The sequence below is a fragment of the Rhineura floridana genome, chromosome 8 (genome assembly GCF_030035675.1).
Source record: "Rhineura floridana isolate rRhiFlo1 chromosome 8, rRhiFlo1.hap2, whole genome shotgun sequence".
Taxonomy (NCBI): domain Eukaryota; kingdom Metazoa; phylum Chordata; class Lepidosauria; order Squamata; family Rhineuridae; genus Rhineura; species Rhineura floridana.
This window is the reverse complement of record NC_084487.1, coordinates 43,960,191-43,980,332: the sequence shown is the minus strand read 5'-3', so window position 1 is coordinate 43,980,332 and position 20,142 is coordinate 43,960,191. Positions and strand designations below refer to the sequence as shown.

The 20,142-nt window shown below is 39.9% G+C and overlaps 1 protein-coding gene across 6 annotated transcripts in view; it reads left to right on the top strand.

The window, feature by feature from the left end:
• TMEM184B (transmembrane protein 184B) overlaps positions 1-20,142 on the top strand; it is a 48,649-nt gene that overhangs the window by 10,279 nt on the left and 18,228 nt on the right. For 5 of the 6 annotated variants that reach the window (XM_061639120.1, XM_061639119.1, XM_061639116.1 and 2 more), the window contains 4 exons: positions 3,794-4,024; positions 7,438-7,603; positions 12,990-13,080; positions 13,923-13,998. In XM_061639120.1, coding sequence (XP_061495104.1) covers positions 3,821-4,024; positions 7,438-7,603; positions 12,990-13,080; positions 13,923-13,998 — 537 coding nt within the window. In that variant the 5' untranslated portion in view covers positions 3,794-3,820. The remainder of the gene's footprint in view (positions 1-3,793; positions 4,025-7,437; positions 7,604-12,989; positions 13,081-13,922; positions 13,999-20,142) is intronic. The other variant, XM_061639121.1, reaches the window with a different exon arrangement.

Below are 20,142 nucleotides of genomic sequence, written 5' to 3'. Positions count from 1 at the left end.
TTTGTCCATTTCTCAGCCTGGAAAGACTTGGGGGGGGGAGGCAATGCTGGAATGTATGGGAGTCAGATTGTGCCTCTGGGGTTCAGGTTGCCTGTCCCTGTTGTGTATATGACTTCACTTCCAAGCAGGGCTTGAACTTTCCAAACCATCCTCAGTACTTGCATAGAGTATTCCATTACTCCAATCTTTGAGTTTAGGTATGCATTAATTAATGATGGCAAGGTAACAGTTTTGCTAGAGTGAGTGCCAGCAGCATATTGGTTGAAAAAGGCATCCCTAGCCACAGCAACCACTTTTTTCCCCATTAGCAATGCCAGATCGAGCAAAACACTCAGGTTACTAATTCTGTTAGGGCAGGGATGGGGAATCTCTGGTCCGCAAGCCTAATTAGATCCACCAGACCTCCCCATGTGCCCGTGAGACCTATTTCAGCCAAGCCACACCCACCTGACTTACATCTGATCTTATATATGGCATCAGGTAAAGGCAGGGCTTAGACAAAAGGTGCTTTGATTCACAGTGCCTGCAAAGCCCCTTTTGCAGTGCTTCCCAAGAACCAACAATTGGGAAGCCTTGTGCTCAGCTGATTGTTGATGCTTGGGACGTGCTGCACATACTTTTTTGCCTGCACAGTTTGATTTCAAACTGCTTGTGCAAAAATGGGGCACCTGATGTTGATGTGATCCGCAGGGGTGCATGGAGATGAGGACGCAGTCTGCTAGCTAAATCCTATTCCCCATTCTTATTTTAGCAGAACTACTACTCTGAACAGGTCGAGCCACATACCCAGATAGGCCGCAAACCTGAAATATGCAATATCCCGTACATTTTAGTCATCTGTTGCCTTTCCATTATTCATATATCTCTGGTAGAATGAAACATGTGCTTATTTTTAATAATTCAAAGCAGAGGTAAGAAAATATTACTTGAAATACCAAACATTCAAAAGTTTCAAGGAGGGGGGGATTAATGCTATGCTTGACTATATTTTATTAGTCAGAGGTATTAGTCACTATGTACATGCACTAGGGGGCAGTGTGTGTTTCATGTGTTGTCTCTTTGGCACCTTGGCCTTTTGAATGTGTAATAGACACCTGCCATTTGAAATACATTACCCCCTACCTTTCTTGTTTGTTTTGGGGAAAAGGTTTGTCCAATGGTGCAGTTAGGTAATTTTAGACTCTGGGCTTAATGGTCTTAATGTGTACAATTTCATTTACTTCAAAATCTGGTAAGCCAGCTCTGCTTGCTATGTTTGGCGCCCCTCAAGTGGATCTGCTGAGTTGGGCCCTGGACCGTTGCCTAAAGTTCTGCTCTGATGGCACCGTTGGGGTTTGTCTTCCTTTCTTCTCAAATCTTGGCTGGCTTGGAAGCCTTAAGAATACTATTTTCAAGACAATGGGGATTTATAGGTTGTGTTTGAATAATAACTCTGTAGTGCATATGAGAACTAGAAGCATTGAGAACACTTTATCTCAGTAATCTTTTCAACAATCCTTCAGATATTAGCATCTCCATATTGCAAATGGAGTTGAAGCTAAAAGATAGCAGCTTGCCTAAGAACCTACCTTGGTTTCAAAATCTGTATTAGAGCAATACCTTTATTAGGCCAACCAAAATATCCCAAAATAGCGTGCGTGCTTTCGAGTTCTACAGAACTCTTCAGTAGAAAGATTTTAACTGGAGATTTCAGAGCTCTGTCTCTTGCAGTTGGATGCTATGCATGTTTACTCAGAAGTAAGTCCCATTTTATTAAATAGGATTACTTCCAAGTAAGGAGGCAAGGGATTGCATTCTTTAACTAGCACTAATAATAGAAAGTCCAGTTGATTTGTTTTGGGCTTTGAACTCTAATATAGCCTTCTCATCAAGTTCAGCATCTTTAAGAAGGTGCTTAATAACATATTTTGCAGACAAATCCCTTGTTTTGGTACTTATACCTGAGAACAGTGTGAATTGATCCTAAAAGGGTGTGTGTGTTTGCATAGGAGACTGTTTTTTGTTTTGTTTTTAACCATTCTTCGTTATTGTAGGCAGTGCTGTGATGATATGGAAGATCTTTTAACATCTTAACAGAATTGAAAACCTCTCCTTAACCTCACAGATACCTGTTAATCTCTTTCACCTTTTAATTCAACTTAATTGGCTAGGCACACATCTGTGGTAAATCTTTCCTACATGTATATTTCATAAGCTTAGCAAAAACCTCTTACTTGTGCCCTGTGGGATTTTCAAAGGTGTAGAATGTTGTCTGAAGGAAACCAGTTTCCTCCAGAGCCAGCCGCAAAGGCCTCTGTCTTCAACTGAGCATGATCTCCACACTGTTTTCTGTTTTCCAAGCTTTCTTTCTTTCTTTCTTTCTTTCTTTCTTTCTTTCTTTCTTTCTTTCTTTCTTTCTTTCTTTCTTTCTTTCTTTCTTTCTTTCTTTCTTTCTTTCTTTCTTTCTTTTGATTCCACAGTATGGAAGCACATCCTGGTTTTTCCCTCTTTTCAACTTCAGTCTTCATGTTATATCTAGAGCATTACCACCGTTCCTCAACTTCCTCACTGCCTTACAATCCCTCCTTGTTCTTTGTACACTCTGGGGATTCTTCATTCATTTTTTTCAAAATAGTTTTGTGTTCCCTGAAGAATGAAAAATATATTCACCACTGGGTGACAATAAAAATATCCATGTTGAAAGAAGCCCAGTTAGTTCTCTCCGTGTGCTTACCTAATTTGCTCTTTTATTGTAAGGCAGAAGGAAAACAAAATACAGGAATCGTGTATGAACATAGCTAATAATAATGAACATTTAAGCCATAAAATTAACATTTAAGCCATGAATGTTTAGATTTCTGCTCTGTTGTACTTCTGATTCTGTCAGATGGGAGATTTTGAAAAATGGGGCATGGTATATTAATCAGTGTTGATTAAACACAAATATAAGAAAAAACCCAGTCATTTGTACCCCCATTTACCCTAATGTATAATTACAGGTCTATAACTCAAATATAAGAAATATAAGAAAAAGCCTGCTGGATCAGACTAAAGATCCATCTAGTCCAGCATCCTGTTCTCACAGTGGCCAACCAGATAGCTCTGAATGGCTTTGCTAGTGTTCAGAGTTCATAGCCCAATCTGTGATGCTTACCATGACATTCAGAATACAGGGCACCAGGCTAACACATCTGAGGAAAAATAGACTTGTCATCTGAGAGATTTATTGTTAAGTTCTATATGTTGGTTAGGTGCATGTATAACTTGTAAAGTCAATATTTAGCTGATCTACCAAGTATTGGTGCTTCGTGTCACCTTCCTTCCTGTATGGAGTTTTTGTTGCATGAGGTAACTATAGAAAAGAGATCACTAGATCCAGAAGCATCCAGTTTCTCCCTATGGTCCCAAGACAGTCCCCTTCAAATGTTGTGCCCCAGCTTTTTTTTTTAACCTTATTGCAACTCTTTGTGTAATCACTTCAGAAAAGAATAATACCTTAATAGGGTATCAAAAGTTTAAGACTGCTTTTAGGCAGGGTTCCAGAGTTCTCTGCAATTTCAATTTAGAACTGTTTTCCTCATGTTTAGGACTTCTTTCTGTGTTTTCAATGGCTAAAGAGTAGCTGTGCTTGATACCATAGGTACATGAGTGATTTCTCCCAATTGTTTCCTGTGTATCTTTACTACTGAAGGCATTTAAATGTAACAAAAAAGTTTTGTAAAACTCTGGGTTATCTGTGAGGTGTTCTGGCTATGACAGGTTGTCTGCTGTTTTGAAACCTCTGTTGATGATTTTTTCCCCCATTCCCCTTCAGATTTGAAGGACCCACAACACTGAGGACATGATGATTGTAGTGACTGGAGCCATGTCGGTGCCTGAGCTGGGCTCCCCAGTCAGCACTCCCCCTGCAGCCCCCAACGTATCATCAATGCCTGAGGTTGACAGTCTTACTGCTGTGGAGCAACCAATATTCCTAATGACTACAGCTGCCCAGGCAATCTCAGGTTTCTTTGTGTGGACAGCTTTGCTTATTACCTGCCATCAGGTAAAAAAAAGAAATTATTTGGCATTATGAATTGTGCTTTGTAAAGACACCTTTTCTGCTGTAGCCTGAAAAAGAGAGGGAGAGAGCATGTACACTTTTGGGCTGATTATACCATGCTGTAGCCTTACCTGTTCTACCCTGTGCTTTTGCTGGGTCATGTAGTATGGCTAGAGCTTGCAGCCCAAAGTGGTTACTGCTACATCAGGGCATAGTGCATTCTACCTTCAGCTACAAATCACTTTATGTGGCATTACGGCTTGTATCATATATAAGTAACTTCCAACCTTGTCTCTACACAGAATAAAGGTGTGCCTACCACTTGACACCATGTTTTGAAACAAGCCCCCAAGTGACTTCATTGAAGGACAGGAGGCAGCTTCTTTACGTTAGTTGTGATATGGAAATTTGTTGGGTGGAAGATATGTTTGGCAGGCATTTCCTGTGGCATGATGAGTCTATCCTCATAGAGTACTGAGAGTCAAAATGATGTGACTAAAAGCAACTAGGCTTGGGAGGAGGATATAGGACTTTACTCTTCTGTTCTGTTGTGTGAGAGAAACAAACTTCAGAGCTGTGCAGACAGTACCAGTGTGTACCTAAGATTATAGTGGCCAGGAAGCTGTTCACAAATTAGTTTCCTCAGCTTGCTATTAAGCTTATAGTACCCATGCCTTGCCTAACAATGAGTCTAAGCAGTAACTTGTAGAAAGCAGCACAGTGTCAAAGCTATGGAAGAACAAGCTTCTTTCCTGTCAGCCTCTTAATACTATGGGTCAGATTGCTATGATAGGCCTTGGAGGCCTTTATTCCAGAATCCTAAGTAGTAATCAGTCTGTCAACTTCAGAGGTAAGGAAGCAACATACTTCCTTCGTAGTAATGCAGTTGGCTGCCTTAGGAATGCTGCACATTTAATTAATTGTGTCTCGGAGGTGGGGGGGAAGAAAGCTATGTAGATGATGATGATGAGCCATGATTCATGGGGTTCAGTAACACTTTGGCTTTATCTTCCCAGCTCTGCCTGTTCTTAACTCATGGTGTAAGCAGCCATTTATCATTTTAAGTTTCTGCCCATCATGTCTGTCATGATGATGAACACTCTGTAGACCTGGCTGTACTGAAAAAGGAGAAAGAGGAGGAGGCATTTTCTTCTCTGTTTTCCTTCCACCAGCTTTTCCTCTGTAAGGCTTGGCTGTTGTATTTCATCAGGTTGGTAGGTGACAGTACAAGCCAAATTTAGCATCCTCTTTCGTAAAGCTAATAGTGTCCTTGTATGATGAGTAAAGCATTTTATCAATCTGTGGGTTAATGAATAGATAAGTGACTATCAGTTGGAGATGTACAGAGTGTTACTGAAACAACTGGCTGAGTGAGATTCAAAAAAGGATTAGCTACTTATGAATCAGAATTGAAGCTTACCTGGCATTAACTTGGGCAACAACAATGAATCTTGTTAATTCTCCTGGTTCAGAACATTATTGGTCATTTGCTGCATGTCCACTGGAATAACATCATCTGCTCTTGCTGTGTAAACAAGCAGTTGGCCCCTGGAGTGTAAGAGGGAGGAGCTGTAGTCTTACTACTTCTCAGTTGTTATGAAATTCACAGCCACAAAGATGTAGTCATAGACACTAGTTTAGATGGATTTAAAAGAAAGGGATTTGTGGAGGATGAATCTACGAACAACTGTTAGGCATGATAGCTAAGTGGATCTTCTGTGATTACAGGCAGTATATGCTAGGGATGAACAAGAGGACTGATGCCTTCATGCTCTGCTGATGAGTTTCCCAAGGGCATCTTGCTGGCCTCTTTGGGTAATTGGATGAACCTTTGGTCTGATATAGCAGGGCTCATTTATTTTAGTATAGTGTCTCCGTGCCTTACTGTTCTACAGTAACTGGGAATTGCCAGGTGTGGTTAATGTGTACCATGAGTGTCCTTAAGTTACAGCATTTCCTTATTAACTCTTGAAAATGCTGCAAGGTTGACGCCCTAAGATTGCTTGCTTGTCTATCTGTCTATCTGTCTGTCTGTCTGTCTGTCTGTCTGTCTGTCTGTGTGTCTGTCTGTCTGTGTGTCTGTCTGTCTGAATAATTTTTCCATCTCTTCAGATGAAGAAGGCTCCCAGAACAATGTATAAAGATCAGTTAAGCTCTGTTATGAGGTCTGGGGAGTCAATTGTATGAAAATGCTCATTATCTTTCCACCATATTAAATGCAATTGGCTGGACATTACTGGATTATAAGGCAAAGGAAGGTGGGGTATTGTGTTAAAGCCCACTAGCCACAGTCACAAAATCTCCTCCTCAATTAGGAGGTACCTCTTCTTTTAAAGAATTTCCTGTGTTTGCATTCCAGGTGCCACTGCTATCTGGAAACACCCTATGGGCCAAGAAAAACACTATTTCAGAATTAATGCTCATAATCACATTCTAATGCACTCTTCATCCAGTCTGCTTCTAGTCAGTAAAGATTTCAGCTTACTGTATAAGAGAAACAGGCTACATTATAAAACAAAACCCTTTAGAGAAGCAATTCGATTCAGTTGCAAAACTGTTGGTGAACTCTTTCATTATTAAAATGCATGATGTAGTGATGGACAGTATAATCCAGAGGCATTGCCATAAATTGTAGTCGACTTGAAGGAACATAACAACAACATTGCCTTATATGCCACTGTAGATTAAAGATATTAAAGGTGTGTTTTAGGCTGGTCTTCACTTCACTGTATGTTGCACTGGAAATTTAAATGCCATATGTAGCGTGTGTATGTGCTTAAATTTGGTTTCTGAAAGTAATGTATTGAGGCTTTGAAAAGTAGAATCTGGATTATGATTGAGAAAGGATGGCACAGAATAGCTTCAGCTTTGTAGCCATTTAGCTAGTTGGAGGATTTTTTGTGTCTATTCCTGAATTGCATCCAAGTGAATGAGGGCATGCTTGTTTTAATTATAAAGTAAATCCCAAATGAAAAGTATCTCACTCAGATCCTGAATTCTGTTTTAATAACAGTAAAATGGCCAGCTTTTTAACATTTGAGGTGGGAAAAAACCTGTAGGACAACTGCTTTTAATCTTCGAATAAACATATTGTATTCACTTGATTACATTTAAGAGCAATTTATATATGAATCAGCTAGCTAACTTTATAAATGAATCTTAATTCTTACTAACTATTCTTGTTTAAGGGCGTAGAACAGATATAGTGTAAAGGTAGACCTTGAAATGCAAAACCCAAGTCAATATATTCTACTAAATTATAACCTCTGAGTAAGAAAGCCTTATGATGGCAAAAAAAGCTTGTATGTGGTATCTGGCATTGCATTCTCAATATCCTGTTACCTCTTCTCTTCTTTCCTGGCTTTCTTTTTGTTGTGATTTGACTCTCATCCCAGTTTCCATCTTGTGTCATCCAGATCTACATGCATCTACGCTGCTACAGTTGCCCCAATGAGCAACGCTACATTGTCCGGATTCTCTTCATTGTGCCCATCTATGCTGTTGACTCATGGCTCAGTCTCCTTTTCTTCACCAGTGACCAGTACTATGTTTACTTTGGCACAATACGGGATTGCTATGAAGGTAAGATGTTGGACGGCATGAAATCAAGATAGAGAGAAGGGGGTATTTTGTATGTGAACCTGAAAAAGTACCCTTACAGAGGTGATTTAGTTACATATGGCGTTTGTATTCTAAAAATGGGGAAGTCATAAGGTATACTAGGAAGTCCTTGGTAGTGATGAAGGGAGGATCTGACAGGCTGCTGGCAACAGGGATTGCCCACTACGACAGAAAAGTAATCTGGATATGAATTTATGCAAAGGGATTAAACAAATGCAATATATTATTAGAATCTGTGGACATTTTCCCCCATGGTATAAGAAAGTAGTTCAGATGAAAACAAACAATATTGGCACAAAAATCAGAAGCACCAGAGATAAGGACTTGATAAGACCATGCAAAGAGGCAAAGTTCTTCTGGTTCTGGTGATTCACTCTTAAGTTTATGCCAATGAGAAGAAATATATGAGTGGATTCTCTCAAAGCATCCTGAGCAGACTTGTACCAAATCAACCTGAGCAGTTGCTCTGGGATAGCGTTCCCCAACCCTGGTACCCTCCAAATGTTTTGGACTACTGATATAATTCTGCAGCTTTCTAGTGACTGATTCTAGATATCTGAAAGATGCCTTTGTGGAAACAAGGGGAGAAAAACCTTTGCATTTCTCTGGTCCCTGCATTCCTTGAAAACAGCAAATACAATTTTTTAATTAGGCCAGTTGTAGCTCGCTTAATACCATCTCCTGAAGTTGTTCAGAGGGACATATATGTGAATGACCTCGTGACCAAATTTCCTATGCTAAGACCAGAGGCCACATAACAAATTTAAATTTAAAATGATGCAGATACAGTATATTCATTACATTGATTCTTTACCTTCAGCTTAAAAACATCAACAAACTGTTCCTGTTTAAATAAGTTGAAAATTTATTTGACTGATTACTCAGATCAGTGGTGGGGAACCTCTGGCCCTCCAGATATTGCTGAACTACAACTCCCAGCAGCCACAGCAAGCATGGTAAGTATCCAGCAACATCTGGAGGGCCAAAGACTTCCTACATCTGACTTAGATAGAACTCACTGAAGGTAAAGAAATTATCATTCTATAGCACTTGCTGTCTCTTAAAATATTTTGTTCTGGGCATTCCTCTGAATTTTTTTGTTGGAACAAGTTGTACTAAGTGAGTCTCAGTTTGTTGCTGACTAGAATACACCTTATATGATATTAACTGAGATTAGACAGGCACCTTCCTTGTTGAATTTCAGGTGCATGATTAAGACTTTTTTGCATGGTTTTATGATGACTTTATTGTTTTATTTTATGTATGACTTACAGCGCTTAGAAGTGTGAATGGTTAAGCAATATATATAAAATAAAACTAAAATTTAAATAAAAATTTAAAAATTTAAAAATTTAAAATATTAAATAAAAAATAGTGCAACATATGCCATGTACTTTAATATTTGAGCTTTGATTGTAAATTTTATGTTTTTTATTGTATAGTGTATGATTGCTGTAAAATGCTTTGTTTATGAATAGCAGTAAGTACAGAAGGACCCTGGACCCATGAAAAACTTCAGGAATCCTTGGGGCCCTTCACACCTGTGGCAATGCACTGGGACGTGTTAACAGATGGCCAATGCACGCACACACAGACACACACAGTCCAAGGGCCATCTTTCTTTGGCCTGGTTTTCCCATTCCTCTGCCTTTGCAGACTGTGTATATAAAGGCATAGCAGGAAAACTGCTGCTCTGCGAAATTCATCTCCTAGCAACAGCTATTATCCCCTTTGCCTTGCCTGAGGAGTTTGCAAACATCACCACATCTGCTCAAAGGGTCAGCCCACATTCTAAAGTTTGCCAGCTCGATGGCCTGTATGGAAATGGGTGGTAGGTTCCCCTCCCTGCTCTCATGTTGTCTATAGCTGAAGCAATTTCATAGCTAAATCACGCGGGAGAGAGCTTTTTCAGCTGTGGCCCCCAAGCTTTGGAATACCCTACCCCAAGAAGTCTGCTCTGCTCCCTCCCTGTTGGTTTTCCAGAGACTTCTGAAAATGATCTTGTTCCAGAGAGCCTTTGGGAGGGACTGAAGGTAGAGCCTGACACTGATTTTATGCCTTCTACGTTAAATTTTACCTTTGTAGTCCCTTTAGTACCACTCCCTAAAAGGTGTCCCCGCACTTGTAGTGCGAGTTGTTTCCAACTGTTAGGGTGATGTCTTGCGACGTTTACTAGGCAGACCGTTTATATGGGGTGGGATTGCCAGTTCCTTCCCCGGCCTTTCTTTACCCCCCAGCATATGCCGGGTACTCATTTTACCTGAACACGGATGGATGGAAGGCTGAGTGGACCTCGACCCCTTTTACCGGAGATTCGACTTCCTCCTTCCGTTGGAATCGAACTCCGGCTGTGAGCAGAGCTTCGGCTGCGTTACCGCCGCTTACCTCTCTGCGCCACGGAGGATCCCTATATATGTGTGTGTGTGTGTGTGTGTGTGTGTGTATGTATATATACATATACATATATATATATATATACACACACACACACACACACACACACACACATATATATATATAATTTTATGTATTTTAATTTATTTTAATGTTTTTGTGATTTTACTGTTTACAATTTTATTATATATGTGCTTGATTTTATTTTTGTAAGCCGCCCTGAGTGCCCTATCATAGGGTAGAAGGGCGGGATAGAAAAATTTAAATAAATAAATAAATTGAGGAAAATGAGGAAACAGGAGAGGGTGGGAATCTCTTTTCATTTCAAAAGAGATTTTTCCCTTGGGAAAGTCCACCCTTGGAAAATGTTAATGAAAATGTCCAGCATTTAACCTTAAATCTATTTCTGTACCAGCCAATGTTTTGGAATGTATATGCAGAGCAATTGTATACTCTGTCCCCCTTTTTTCTTTTGAATTTTTTATATATGAAGGCCTATTGCTGGAATCTCTAGCATTTAGTGATTTGGGGAGTTTTTAGGTGGTAATGTTTATTTGATAATATCATCTTAAACTGGAAATTCTGGCAATTGTGTTGCCAAAGACCTCAGCACAATCTTATTCATGTTCTACTCTGGGTTAAATGAGGCTTATTCCCAGGTAAACGTGCATAGGAGTGCAACCTAAATGTATTCTACAAGGAGCTCAAGGAATGCTGGATGCGTCTTTGTATTCTTTCTCCTAATTTCGTCTCCCCCTAAACTAGGTTGCAGAATAGGCAGCTTCTGCTGTAATGAGTATTAGAGGGCAGAGGAGGAAGCCTTTTGGGGAATAATGTGCTTTGATTCATCCTTCCACAAAAGAAGTGAACTTGTTTTGTAGGCATCTGGAGATGCAGGAAGGGTATAGACTGGACCAAGGCTTCCCCCTCTGTGATATTATATAATCCATTGGCCCCTGTAGAAATCTGTGATCAAAATTGGAGAGAAGCCTGATCGTTTTATTGGATTAATATTTTCTGGAACCTTTTATCAGAATAAATCCTTATGGTGGTGGCACTGACTATGGGTTAAGGATAAACTGAGAGATAGTGACTGGCTCAAAGTCACCCAGTTTATGCAGGAGTGGAGTGATATGCCAGTCATCATTTTCTTTGGACGTGCTAAACTCTATTTGGGCATTTTTAGCTCTTGCATACCTCTCCCCTGGCATCCCATCCACATGTACCACGTCAATGTCTGTAAGCAGGGAGGTTTTGGAATCTGGGATTCCAGATTCCAGGGAAGCCTTTCTACATACAACTATACAGGTGGAGGTGCTCTCCCTGTATATATTCACATTATACATGGGGACTTTGGGGAAAGAGCCTGTGGGGGGAGGGTTTTCCTTTGTATGGCCCTGCTCCTTGCTTCTCTGTTGTTGAACATGGGAGAAAATAATACCTAAATAATGTTCGAGACAAAAGTGATCACAAAAGGCAAGGCTCATACCAAGGACACACCTACTATAGCACAGAAATGGAAACTGCAGTTTGTGGGACTAAACTAGATGTGACACTTCTTTATCTGTTACACTAGATTTTTAAAATAATAATAATAATAGCAGGGTGTTTCATTTTCAACAGGTCTAGGTATCTGGTCAACTTAGTGCCTGGTCAGTATTTGAATTGGAGACCTTCAAATAAACAGAGGATTAACCCTTTCCTCCCTCACTGGGGTGCTAATGAAACTGCAGTTGCATCATCCCCACAGCTGCTATTTGGAGTTTACAGCTACACTAAGATTTAAACTGAGAACTTTCCTACTCGCAGCTGTCCTAGTGTACTCTCATGGGTGAAGTTCAGCCACAGTTAGTGATGATACTGTAGACCATAAGAAGTTGGTACTGATCCCCACATGAACAGAACTTTCAAATATCAAGCTTATCATCCAGTTTTTAAAAATCTGACTGCAGAGCCAAAAACCCATTGGCTCATATTAGGGAGTTTGTGTGTACCATTGCCCTGTTTTATTTATTGTTTTATTTATTAAATTTATATGCCGCCCTTCTTCCCAGTAGTTGCTCAGGGCATCAAACAAAAGCACTAAAAACACTTTAAAACATCATAAAAACAGACTTTAAACTATATTAAAACAAAAACATCCTTAAAAACATATAAAAACAAAACATCTTGAGACCTTCAAAGTAAACAGGAAAAGTACAAGCAAGTTGTATGGCTGAATTGGTAAGGGGACTTCCACATCTACCACACCATCAATGTCCCAAAATGACACTAGGGAGCACTGTAAGTCTAGAAAAGGCATTTAAAATGTGCTAAACAACATTGGTGGATAAGCATTGCAGATGGCTCACAAGTGGATAGGTAAAAAGAACATTTGGGGTCTGGAGTGGAAGCGTTGCAAGTGAATTGTACTATAAATAATTCAGAAGCATCATCTTTCTGTTATGTATATTAAGCTAATTATATTCCCTGCATGCTGGCACCACCCAACATGCCTCTAGTCAATTGAAAATCTTTTGATAAATTAAAAAATGCCCCCAATGAATTTTATTTTAATTTTTTTAGAAATCAAGTATTTATAAAAATTGTGGATGGCGGGGACTATCTTAGAAGGGACTTTCCTCCTCTCACACAAACAGACCTCTTCTGAGGTGGTTTTGACTGTGACATATTTGTGTACGTTCTAAAAACAAAGAGTTTTTTTTCTTTAGAACAATTATTTTATTCAAATGCAGATTTTAATTGATTCAAATAAAGTTATACAGCTCATCAGTTAAAATGTCTTTAAGCAAATAACAGTCCTGGTAGTGCAACATGGGATTCTTTTTTAACTGTTTAGAGCTTAGATATCTCTCCCCCCCACACCTTCCTTTTGTGGTTTCTTTTAAGCAACTTCCTTTGGAGTACTTTGAGTATATTGAATGATTTTTCCTGGTTTAATCTGTTTTTGCAGCTTTTGTAATCTATAACTTCCTTAGCCTCTGCTATGAGTACCTTGGCGGAGAGAGCTCCATCATGTCTGAGATTAGAGGAAAGACTATTGAGTGAGTATGCTGTGTTTCTTTTTTTATATACAGTAATATATGTGTATGATATATACAGTCTTCTTGATCTCTTTGGTGGGAAAGAATTGGGGGCAGTCTGACATCTATTATAGCACTTGTTCTACCTCTTCTACTGGAAACTACAGTCAGACGGATATGTCCTAACATTGAACAAGGCCCCTTCAACTAGTTTACCAATATCCACACCAATCTGGTTGAGACCATTTGATCACACATGAATTGTACTTGCAGCCTTTTTGTTCTTGTTCTATCCACCAACACCTCCAAGCTTCTCTTAGGTATACAGTGGCTACAGTTTTGTTGTTGCCCTAAGGCATTTCTGTCCTAATTTCAAATTAACCTTGATTGTTCTTCACACAACAAGGATTTATAGAATCTGCAGTACTTTCGAATCAGAAACACCTTTGTCAGTATCAATGTCTCTGATACAAAAGGAGACTGACTGTAATCCTGGTCAAATTTTTGAATTAGTGGGAGTTCTGCCCTTAACACCAGTAGAGGTGGGTTGAGCCCTGAAGCTGTAATTTAGCTTAAATGCCTAGAGAAAGCAATATGAGAGGGTAACACAGGGGACAACTTGTGTGCCTGTTTGTTCATTGGTTTTTCTGTCAGAAGTTGAAAGGGATATCATTGTTATAGCCTAAGGTGCTGTATCTGATCCTTTTCTTTTTAAATTTTTATATAATGATATACCCATTATAACCATCAGCCTGGGAAAACAGGTAAACTGTAGTCAAAACATCATAAATAAACTCCTTACTTATAAATCAATATTACATGAAATTCTTTTCTAATCAGCTGTCCTGCTGTATTGCTTTTAGGTCCAGCTGTATGTATGGGACCTGTTGTTTATGGGGAAAGACGTATTCCATTGGATTTCTGAGATTCTGTAAACAGGTATGGGCTGACAGAACTTAATTTGAGAGTTAGATGCTGCCTCATGATGCTTTCCCCCATAGGATTCTTTGGAAGTGAGATCTGCTGAGAGTATCTTAAATTAGTTTTAAGATACTGCTGAATATGTGAGTGAGGGTGTCAAATAATATGTGTGTGTGCCCCCAGGTGAAAGATCCTCTGCTTATCCTCCCCTAATAATTTAACTAGAAATGTCAGACTTTACACTACTGTAAAGCTCATACAAATCAGTTCTAGGTCTGACAATTTTGCCGCCCTTTTGAAAATTAGTAATGGAAGGAAAGAAGGATCTATTTCCACTTAGCCTTGCAGCCTTGGGTAACTATTGTGTGAGTTATGGAACAGGAAATGGTGAATTGAAATCTCACTTATTCTACTTATGTAACTTGCCACTTCACTTTTTAGCCAAGGCCTAGCTCTATAGTCCAAGAAACTGTTTCACTTTAAATAAATGTGGAGGGAATTGATTCAGGAACAACAAGAATGCTAGAAGCAAAGAAAAGGTTCAGTACCCAGCGTTACATAAGAACATAAGAAGAGCCTGCTGGATCAGGCCAGTGGCCCATCTAGTCCAGCATCCTGTTCTCACAGTGGCCAACCAGGTGCCTGGGGGAAGCCCGCAAGCAGGACCTGAGTGCAAGAACACTTTCCCCTCCTGAGGCTTCCGGCAACTGGTTTTCAGAAGCATGCTGCCTCTGACTAGGGCGGCAGAGCACAGCCATCATGGCTAGTAGCCATTGATAGCCCTGTCCTCCATGAATTTGTCTAATCTTCTTTTAAAGCCATCCAATCTGGCGGCCATTACTGCATCTTGTGGGAGCAAATTCCATAGTTTAACTATGCGCTGAGTAAAGAAGTACTTCCTTTTGTCTGTCCTGAATCTTCCAACATTCAGCTTCTTTGAATGTCCACAAGTTCTTGTATTATGAGAGAGGGAGAAGAACTTTTCTCTATCCACTTTCTCAATGCCATGCATAATTTTATACACTTCTGTCATGTCTCCTCTGACCTACCTTTTCTCTAAACTAAAAAGCCCCAAATGCTGCAACCTTTCCTCATAAGGGAGTCGCTCCATCCCCTTGATCATTCTGGTTGCCCTCCTCTGAACCTTTTCCAACTCTATAATATCCTTTTTGAGTTGAGGCAACCAGAACTGTACACAGTATTCCAAATGCGGCCGCACCATAGATTTATACAATGGCATTATGATATCGGCTGTTTTATTTTCAATACCTTTCCTAATTATCCCTAGCATGGAATTTGCCTTTTTCACAGCTGCCGCACACTGGGTCAACATTTTCATTGTGCTGTCCACTACAACCCCGAGGTCTCTCTCCTGGTCGGTCACCGCCAGTTCAGACCCCATGAGCGTATATGTGAAATTAAGATTTTTTGCTCCAATATGCATAATTTTACACTTGTTTATATTGAATTGCATTTGCCATTTTTCCACCCATTCACTCAATTTGGAGAGGTCTTTTTGGAGCTCTTCGCAATCCCTTTTGGTTTTCACAACCCTGAAAAATTTAGTGTCGTCAGCAAACTTGGCCACTTCACTGCTCACTCCTAATTCTAGGTCATTAATGAACAAGTTGAAAAGTACAGGTCCCAATACCGATCCTTGAGGGACTCCACTTTCTACAGCCCTCCATTGGGAGAACTGTCCATTTATTCCTACTCTCTGCTTTCTGCTTCTTAACCAATCCCTTATCCACAAGAGGACCTCTCCTCTTATTCCATGACTGCTAAGCTTCCTCAGAAGTCTTTGGTGAGGTACCTTGTCAAACGCTTTTTGAAAGTCTAAGTACACTATGTCCACTGGATCACCTCTATCTATATGCTTGTTGACACTCTCAAAGATTTCTAATAGGTTACTGAGACAGGACTTTCCCTTGCAGAAGCCATGCTGGCTCTGCTTCAGCAAGGCTTGTTCTTCTATGTGCTTAGTTAATCTAGCTTTAATAATACTTTCTACCAGTTTTCCAGGGACAGAAGTTAAGCTAACTGGCCTGTAATTTCCGGGATCCCCTCTGGATCCCTTTTTGAAGATTGGTGTTACATTTGCCACTTTCCAGTCCTCAGGCACAGAGGAGGACCCGAGGGACAAGTTACATATTTTAGTTAGCAGATCAGCAATTTCACATTTGAGTTCTTTGAGAACTCTCGGGTGGATGCCATCCGGGCCCGGTGATTTGTCAGTTTTTATATTGTCCATTAAGCCTAGAACTTCCTCTCTCGTTACCACTATTTGTCTCAGTTCCTCAGAATCCCTTCCTGCAAATGTTAGTTCAGGTTCAGGGATCTGCCCTATATCTTCCACTGTGAAGACAGATGCAAAGAATTCATTTAGCTTCTCTGCAATCTCCTGATCGTTCTTTAGCACGCCTTTGACTCCCTTATCATCCAAGGGTCCAATTGCCTCCCTAGATGGTCTCCTGCTTTGAATGTATTTATAGAATTTTTTGTTGTTGGTTTTTATGTTCTTAGCAATGTGCTCCTCAAATTCTTTTTTAGCATCCCTTATTGTCTTCTTGCATTTCTTTTGCCAGAGTTTATGTTCTTTTTTATGTTCTTCATTTGGACAAGACTTCCATTTTCTGAAGGAAGACTTTTTGCCTCTAAGAGCTTCCTTGACTTTGCTCATTAACCATGCTGGCATCTTCTTGGCCTTGGTGGTACCTTTTCTGATCTGTGGTATGCACTTCAGTTGAGCTTCTAATATAGTGTTTTTAAACAACTTCCAAGCATTTTCGAGTGATGTGACCCTCTGGACTTTGTTTTTCAGCTTTCTTTTTACCACTTCCCTCATTTTTGTGAAGTTTCCTCTTTTGAAGTCAAAAGTGACCGCGTACTGTACTGACTTTGCCACAATGTCAATTTAAGAGGGAGTGTAGAAAAAATGTATGGTTTGTTCACATTTGGTAACTTTTACTATATTATTTATTTGGGCTATTTCAGCCTCATTGCATGCTCTGTCTTGGTTATCCCTATTTTTTTACTTTTTGTGATCTGTAGTGTCTCTTTCTTTATATGGTTTTATGTACCTCAGGTATGGGGAACCTGTGGTCCTCCAGATCTTCTTGGACTCGACTTCCATTAGCCCTAAGCAGAATGACCAATGCTCCAGGATGATGAGAATTGTAGACCACTAGCATCTGGAGGGCTACAGGTTTCCCATTTCCAATAGCCTCAGTATGAACATCAACACGCTTGCCCTCTGCTCCTCCTTTTGAGTGCATACACACCATTTTTGTGTAACTGAAACCCTTTCTGTCCCATTTCCCTGTAAATGGGCTTCAGCCCATTGTGAGTTATGTGCTGATTCTCTTCCACCACTACAACTACTCTTCTTCCCCCTTTCCCCCCTTTTATCCCATTTTTATAAACCTTTTTGGAGTGTTTAAGTGCAAAGATAGTATTAGCACCCAAAGAGTGTATTGTCACCCAGATGTGTTGGAATAATTGAGAAATGTCAACAAAACAAAACTTTGTTTCTAAAGGAGTTTGTGAATGAAAAATGGTGTACAATTGTGTTATTGCAACACAAATGATAAGCTACAGAAAGAAACTCAGTAAAAGGTTCATACCGATATACCCTTAGGGTCAGATTAGAAAAACCTGGTAACTGGTCTTTCAGTTCAGGTTGAGTCTAGAAATATTTGAGTGTGGAAAAAGAGATAGCATAGCCACATGTTCAAGTGTGGCTTATGTGACGGAAGATTGCATGACCTAATGATTTTGAAATGGATGTGTGACTCTTATACTACCTGGGTTATATTTAGTCTGTGTATGGTGTTGGGCAATGAGCCACTTTTTTTCAGTGTTTACATCAAGACACACAGATTTCTGACTTAGTTGTCCAGATGATTTGTTTGTACCTCATGATGGTTACTGGTTGCCTCAGGTTCATTTGTGTGATTAAATGTCACATGCTCATCATACGGGTCCTCCTACTTAGGGCTTGCAGAGGAAGCAGTCAATGATGAGCCACAACTCTTCACCAAGGGAACCTCTTCCAGTTTAATTGTAGTGAATAAATCATCTTACATGTTGCAGTCAACTCTGCATAAACTGTTGGGAGGAAGTGAAAATGGTTCTTGATAAAACTGATCAATAGGATTGTGTAGAGAAAACATATTTGTTTCTCCTTCTCTTCCCTTGAAAGTAATGGGACACACAGAATACAGGTCTTCTCTCAAGGGACCATCCATTCCTTCTCCCAAGGGACCATCCATTCCGTATGAAAATCTGGCATCAGAATGAAGGGCCAAAAGCAAAGAATAGTTGACTCCCACAAGGATAGTCCAGTCCCCTTCCTTGTATTTCCAGTTTGCTTTTTAAAAGAAAATTAAATTAAATAAATAAAAGCAGCCCAGTCTTGTTTACCCATGGAGATATGAGGAGGAAATGTGCAGGCAGGGTATTCCCCACTGCTCAGTAAGAAAGAAAGCTGCTCCTCTCTTCCAGTGGTCTGGCCAGTGCATGCAGACCTGACAATCTTCTAGATATTTGCTATTTTTTTTAAGGTCAATTTCTATTTTTATTAATTTTATACTATAGAGCAAATAATGTTTTAACTATTAAACTGTCTACATATATTGTTTTTGAATGCCTGCATTTAAGTTTTGGCTAATTTGCATGGTCTTTTAAATGCGTTTCTGTACACTCTTAGTGCCCACCATTACCGCCACCACCAAATTTCCAGCTGCAGGTCTAGGACTGGGAGTGTTTGATGAAAATATCTTAACTTTGAAACTTCATCTTGCATAAGCAATTTCGCTTTTGAATATTACAATGCTTGTGTATGCATAGCCGTGTGTACTTGAGGGATCAAGAGCAAAAACGGTTTTGTAATCCTTTCCCCCATGTTTACAACGTAGGAGGCTGTCTCTTTTGACTGCCAGGGAGGTGGTCATTAAAAAGTGTATTGGGATTGCTAATCTGTTCAACAAAGTGTTTCTGTGAAAGCAGCAGCTGAAACAACAGGTTTGACTGGCTCAGGGAATTCTTTCTGCTCTTCCCCCCAATGTTACACTCCCATAAAGAGGGAGCTGCACTGCCTACTGGCATTCTGACACCACTAGACAGAAGTTTGAATGGATCTGAGATAAGACTCTGAAGAAGGCTGGTTCCTTACCAGATGTTGATCTGTCTGTTCTTCCCTACTGCCCAATGACAGAGCAGTTGTTTAGGTCACCTGCACCCATTTGCTCTTCTTGTAATATCTTTACACTTTCTTCCCCAGGAAGTATCTAAAAATAAAAGTTTGTGGGATCGGTCTGCAGGAAAATGATTAAACAACCTCCAGAATGGAGAAGAGGAAGCTCAGAAGCATAGTTTAACAATTAGCTTGACCTTTTGCAGTTCACATCTTGGCAATGATTCACCGGCTAGGTTGTGCTGGGATTTTTAATCTCCTTGAAGTCTTGTGATCACCACCCAGAGCATCTTATCACAAGCATTATTTCCTCTCCTTTGCCTTTATCTTTTGTATGACTGCAAGGCCAGTTCCTCCTGCCTGAGTGCTTCGTACAGAGGAGGAGATTCCTGCTGAAATCCCAGAATCTTCCGCTATTTTTTTTCTCTGAACACTATGCCTAGTTCTTAGTCTGTCTAGGAAAACAAATGGATATAGTTGACATTTACTTTACCAAGAGGGAGCTTGAATGATAAACTAAATTTTATCTATTTATTTATTACATTTTTATCCCATCTTTTCTCCAAGGAGCTCAAGGTAGCATAGGTGGTTCTCCCCTCCTCATTTTATCCTCACAATAGCCCTGTGAGGTGGGTTAGCCAGAGAGCCAGCATGTGTCCTAAGATCACCCAGTGAGCTTCATAGCTGAGTGGGGATTTGAAACCTGGCTTCTCAGGTCCTAGTCCAACATTCTAACCACTACACCACACTGGATTCCATTTATTTTGAGATTTTTATCCTGTACGTCTAGTGCATAATGCACTATGTAGGGTGGCTTTCAACAGTGTAAAATAACAATGATATTAAACATTGAAAATAACCTTAAAATACAGGGGGTTGTATCCAGCTAAAACATAATCGAAAGTAGACCCACTGAAACCAGTCGACTTGATTACCTGAAGTTCAATTATTTTAATGGGTCTACTCTG